This window comes from Rhinopithecus bieti, unplaced genomic scaffold (genome assembly GCF_001698545.2).
Source record: "Rhinopithecus bieti isolate Rb0 unplaced genomic scaffold, ASM169854v2 scaffold_59, whole genome shotgun sequence".
Lineage (NCBI taxonomy): Eukaryota > Metazoa > Chordata > Mammalia > Primates > Cercopithecidae > Rhinopithecus > Rhinopithecus bieti.
In genome coordinates this window covers 1,684,857-1,690,856 of record NW_016803115.1, presented here as the reverse complement: position 1 = coordinate 1,690,856, position 6,000 = coordinate 1,684,857, and the positions used below count along the sequence as shown (strand labels likewise).

At 36.7% G+C, this 6,000-nt stretch overlaps 1 protein-coding gene across 10 annotated transcripts in view; it reads right to left on the bottom strand.

Moving 5' to 3' along the window:
- FBXL13 (F-box and leucine rich repeat protein 13) overlaps window positions 1-6,000 on the bottom strand; it is a 303,981-nt gene that overhangs the window by 44,659 nt on the left and 253,322 nt on the right. For 8 of the 10 annotated variants that reach the window (XR_001881688.1, XM_017853125.1, XM_017853317.1 and 5 more), the window contains one exon: window positions 2,087-2,221. The exons of 1 other annotated variant lie outside the window; for it this stretch is intronic. Coding sequence is in view for 7 of the 9 variants with exons in the window: in XM_017853125.1 (XP_017708614.1) it covers window positions 2,087-2,221 (135 nt within the window). In the remaining 2 variants the exon portion in view is untranslated. Of the gene's footprint in view, window positions 1-2,086; window positions 2,222-6,000 lie in introns of those variants that run through there. One more of the 10 variants, XR_001881732.1, reaches the window with a different exon arrangement.

Here is a 6,000-nt window from a genome sequence, read left to right as displayed (position 1 = left end):
TAAAAAATAAAAGATTGTTAATAACCTTGTAATTTCTGAGGATTTTCAAAACTATTTCTTAGTTTTCTTCCTTCTTCATATTTTGCTAACTCCAAGTTTTTCCTGTTAATTTGTGTTGATCAATATCTTCCACTTTAGAGACTTTCCTCTTATGTCTGGTAATCCTTTTGTTCATGATTAAGAGTGGAGGACTAAAAACTAATCGGAAGGTCTGAGTACATGCATCTCTATTGTAAGCTTCAATGAAGGATGATCTAGGTGGGTTATTTGTTGGGAACCCCCCATCCAGCCGTCAGCTATTTTAGGTCTTTCATCTTGGGCTAGTCAGGGTTCCCAGAGAAGAGGCTACCAATCTCCCACCTGGAGAAAAAGATCTGGCCGCCAAGTTCTTGATGCTCAGTTGGAAAAAGTGCTTGAATGTCTCTGCACTCAGCATTCAGTCACTTAGTTAGCCTAGCAACCCTCTGTTTTACTATCTCTAGAGTAGTGGGCAATTCAAGAACAATTTTGGCCCTCCCCTCCACCAGAGAACATTTGGTAAGGTCTGGAGGGATGGGATCTTATGTGCTACTGACATATAGTGAGTAGAGGACAGGCATGCTATTAAACATGTACAGTGCACAGGACACACACACACACCCCACTACAAAGCATTATCTTGTCCAAAATATCAATAGTGTCAGGGATGAAGAAACAGAATTTAGGAAATAAATCTGTAGGCTTCTCTTTGGGGTGGGGAGAGACAGTTGCCCAGATTTATGGAGCAGAGGCTGTTTCTTTATGGAGAGACAGTTGCCCAGATTTATGGAATATAGAGATCTATCTACTTCTTAAGAATCTCTAACTCAGTCTTCATTATTTTCATCACCACTCTTAACCCAGTTCCAAAGGTACACGATGCTCCCAAGCTTGAAGATTGTGGTGTAAATCAGATTTTTTTTTTTCCAGCTTTCTCTACTGTTGGCTTAGGATTCAAAGCAGTTTCTGGTCTGCTAAATTAGTCCATCTATTTTCAAGCTTCCACATTTTTGTTGCTCGTCTCCTCTCCTGTTTTCCTTATCCATGTGGGCCCTCACTCTTCATGTCTAGTTTTGGTAGGGTTTCAAGAGGAACAAAATTATATGTGTATATGCAGTCTACTATTATTAATCCAGAACCCGAGATCTCTAGTTCTTTACATGGAGATATGTCCATAGTATATTAAAAAGTAGGTTACAATGTATTTTGGAAAGTATGATTCTATTATTTTAAAAAACAAGGCAAAACACAAACTTTCCGTAACTATTTATAATGTCTTTGTGCACAGAAAAAAAAAAATCTAGAAGAATAAAATACCAGCAATGGTTATGTCCAGGTGATGATAGGACAATGGATATTTACTTTCTTCTTTAAGCTTTTATATGTAGATCAAATTTTTCATAATGAGTACTTACTTCATTTACATACAGAGGTTCAAAAAAATTATAAAACGCTTGAAAATAACACAAAAGATGATGGTATGTCCTTGGAGTGTCAACCTGGAACACTGTTTAACAGGCCTACCTGGAGAATTCTGTAGGAAATCATGCCTTTGTTTGACATACTATTTACTGTTCACTAAGGCCCCAGCTCAGTGAAGTTATATGTCAATTGTTATATTTTTGTCCAGGAAAGATGCAAATTATTTGTATCTCGTAGAAACTGTAACCCCAAGGTTATAGATTTAATAACTTGTAAGACATTTTTAGATCTAACCTAACACTCTTAATCCAACATTCTTTCATCAGTTCCTATAAATACTAAGTTCATTCAAATGCTCTACGTACTGGCTTTGTCATTTTGTTGGTCCTCTCATTAGTGAATTAAAGAAATCTTTGACACATGTTTATATTTGTATGAGAATTATATTTTTAACTTTTGGAAAATTCTACTTTGACACCAATGGAATCATAAGCTATTTCCAATTTGAGGATAGAAAAAAAAATCCAATGAATACCTCAACTATGGCAAAGAAAACACATTCTGAGTCCAACCCTGATTGCTGTCCTGCCTTGTCCCATGGTAGTGCTTAAATTGAACATGTTTGAGCCCTGACTCCTGCACATACCTTTGGACAGCCAGCAATGCTGAGAGACGTGAGGTTAATGCAGTAAATGGCCAGTGCTTTGATAATCATATCTGACAGCTGGGAGCAATAAGAGACATCCAAATGTTCCAAGATCAGTGAGCTTTTGCAGAATGCCTGCAAGAAATGCCAAGGTCAATTTTTTCTTTTCTTTAGTCATCTAGAGCTATCCTACTAATAGCAGCTCATTAAATGTACATTTCAGTCCCTGAAATACAGATGTTAGATTTTGATGCCCCCAAAAAATAATTTTTAAAAAACCCATGTTACATCCAACATCTTTTTATAGCAAAAGATATTCACAAAGCAGCTTAACAGCTTAGTAATATTCAAATACTTGCTAACAAGATGTGGTTTTCTTGAAGTTAGGTCTAATGAAATTTGACTCACATGGTCAGTAATTATTAATTACATTCAGCCAAATGAGTGGAAGAAAAGAAATCTGAGGGTAAAATTAGATGGCAGACACTCCACAAGATTGACAGTGGAATGTAATGGAAAGAACAAATTCTTTGGAATCAGATCCGAGTTTTACTTTCATTTCTACCACTTATTACCTCTGAAATCTTAGCAAGCTATTACCTTTCTGAGCCTCAGTTTCCTTTTTTTTTTTTTTTTTTTTGAGAGTCTTGCTCTGTTGCCCAGGCTGGAGTGCAATGGTGCGATCTTGGCTCACTGCAACCTCCGTCTGCCAGGTTCAAGTTAATCTTGTGCCTCTTGTGCCTAACTTGATTACAGGCGTGCACCACCACGCCCCTAATTTTTTTTTTTTTTTTTAAAGTAAGATGGGGTTCTCTAGTTGCCCAGGCTGGTCTTGAACTCCTGACCCAAGTGATCCAACCGTTCCTCCGCCTTCCCAAAGGTGCTGGGATTACAGGCATGAGCCACCGTGCCGAGCTCCTCTTTTTTAACTTAGGGAAAATAGTATCTACTCTCTAGCATTGTTTCGAAATGCTGAAATGTTCACCTGAAACATCTAGGGCTAGAAAAAGGCCTGGAACTCATTCCTTTATATCAATACTTCTTAATTTTCATTCCTACTTTTCAGTTAAAAAATAACTCAGTGATAAAAATCCATGAGGAAATAACACTTAAAAGTTCACAACTCAGCAGTTATACAAGAACAAAATGATCCACAAAAGTAAACCTAACTGTCATTGCAAAATATATTTAAAAGCAATAGGAGTGGAAATTGGAAACCATGATAGAAAGAGAGTGAGAGAGAGAGAGAGAGAGAAAGAAAGAGAGAAGAAGGAAGGAAAAAGAAAGAGAAGGAGGAAATTTTCTCCCCCAAAATGTGAGATTATAATAACTATCTACATGTGCTCAATCACTCTTAAGGATTCTGCCTCATTATGAAGCAGCTCCTCCTAGAATACAAAGTTAGAGACCTCAATAAATGATAGTTTACCATTAATTTTAGTTGTAAGTACTAGATTTTAGTAACCCTAGTGGGTTACTAAAGACACTTCTTATTTATATGTAAAAATGGATGTCCATTGGACTACATGTTATTTTCCTCTCAGGAGTAAGAGAAGGGTCAGTGCCTGGGCATCAGAATGACGGTTTACAGGTAAAACCACCAGTGGGCCTCTCTCCCACTGCTTATGCCAATTTTCTCGTTTTAGCCCTAAGGAAGTTTGGAAAGAACTAGTTAGCCAGCTATTTTCTTTAGCAAGTTAACAGAATAGGGAAGATTTCCAGGAGAAGCAGTGTAGCCTAACAGTTAAAACTAGGACTGTGGCATCACACAGAGTGGGGTGAGAAGCCTGGCTCTGCTACTGTGGGTTACTGAACCTCTCAAAGCCCAGTGTCTCCTTGGGCAAAATGGTGATAATAATACCCATATCAAAGAGTGGTTGTGTAGATTATATGAAATAATATATATATACCTGATGTGGTTCTTAGCACAAAGTAGATTCTCTAGCTATCTCTAAGATTTTATATACTGTGTTATAGTTGAGAGGCAGTATGCACATTGGCTAGTGCTTGGCACATAGTAAAGACCCCATAAAAGTTAACTAGTGCTTACTTCAGCAGCACAGATACTAAAATTGGAAAAATACAGAGATTAGCCTGGCCCCTGAACAAGGATGACGCAGATTTGTGAAGCATTCAATTTTTTTTTCAGTTATATGATGACTGTAGTTAGTAACAATGTATTGTATACTTGAAATTTGCTAATGGATTTTGAATGTTCTCACCATAAAAAGTATCATAAGTATGTAAGGTGATGAATGTTAATTAGCCTGATTTAACCATTCCACAGTGTGTGTGTGTGTGTGTGTGTGGGTGTGTGTGTGTGTGTATGTACAGCATGTTGTACTTCATAAATATATACGATTTTTATTTGTCAGTTAGAAATTTTAAAGCCATTAAAAAGAATAAGATAAATGTTAACTACTATCAGGATTTGCACATGACACGAATAATAATAAAGATGCACACATATATTGTACTTTGAGAAAAACTGAAAGATACTGGTTATTTAACCCTAAGTCATCATCTTTTCCTGACCACAACAGCCAACAGTGATTCATTCTTTGATCTCATGCAGAACTTGTCTTTTTCAACTGATTCAGCACTTAGGGTATTTGACTAATTCCTGTATTGCATGAAAATCTGTCTTGTCTGGCAACTACGTGATGGCAAAAATTAGAAGAGGCAGCTTGTCAGGAGATAGCTTGGGACCTGTCGCTGCAGATAATCAACATAGTGGGGCGCACCCAAGGAGGTACAGAAAGGAATCTACCTTTGAATTATTGTAATCAGTGGCCTTGAATCTCAGTTTGGAGATTCAAAAAGAATGCAGTAAGCCTCTTGTACTGCCTAGAAATCTGCTTTCATAGCCCTTTCACAAACATCATATTAGAACACAGTAAGTGTTTAATAAATACTAGTTGGTTCATTGATCCTTTATGTCTTCAAGAAAATTAAGAAGTCTCTTTTAATAATACAAGAATTTTTATGTTGCAAGGAGTAAGGTGACATTGTTCTCCCTTGTTAGAGACATTAACATTGTTAGAGAGAATGGACAGAGTTAAAGGAACCAGAGAAAAATTAAAGCAAGAAAGAATATTTAAACTATAAGAATAATTTATTGAAAGGTGAAACAGCTTTAAAGGGAGATTCAAGGCTCTTTGTGTCTGCAAATCCTCTTCAGTAGCATCTGCCAGTGTCTTGGACTGCTCAAATCAATTCTGCCTTATGCCTTTTTAAAAGCTCTAATATTCTTTAAAGCCAAATGTTCTCAGAGATTTTAAATTTTAAAATAACTAAATAACTTTAAAATGATTACAAGATCTATGATACATTCATGGTACCATACTCATCCATGGAAAACCTGAGGCACAAAAATTGGTCTAAGGCTTTATGCTAAATCAGTGGCAGATTGGCAAACTAAAGTCAGAACTTTTCCTCTTATAATCTGTGTTTTCCTTTGAACACATATAAGTCATATTAAGTACTTAAATCTGCAACCATGTTTCAACATAATCACTCATGAAATTCCATTTCCCCCTACAGATAAGATTACAGTATACACTTCTGGCTCCAGTGCTGCAGAATCATACTTCTATCCATGCTGCCGATTTTCTTTTCTTGGAAAATGCAACACTAAGTTTCTTCCAAGTCAAAATCTTTTACAGTAAAGACAGAGATAAAATGCTAACATTATAAAGTTTGGCTCTTCTCCCGTGTATCAGCCAATTTTGCTGTGGGTTAACAATCTGGAAGAAAACTTTCATATCTCTTAGCGAGTTAGATCATTCCTTCTTGTGTCTTCTGAGCTGAGTCACAGTGTAGGGGCTTAATGACTACATTCCTAAATAGGGGATGTAGAGGAGACAGAATTTCACTCACATTGACTGTCACAATAATGTGCTTCTGCCAAAATC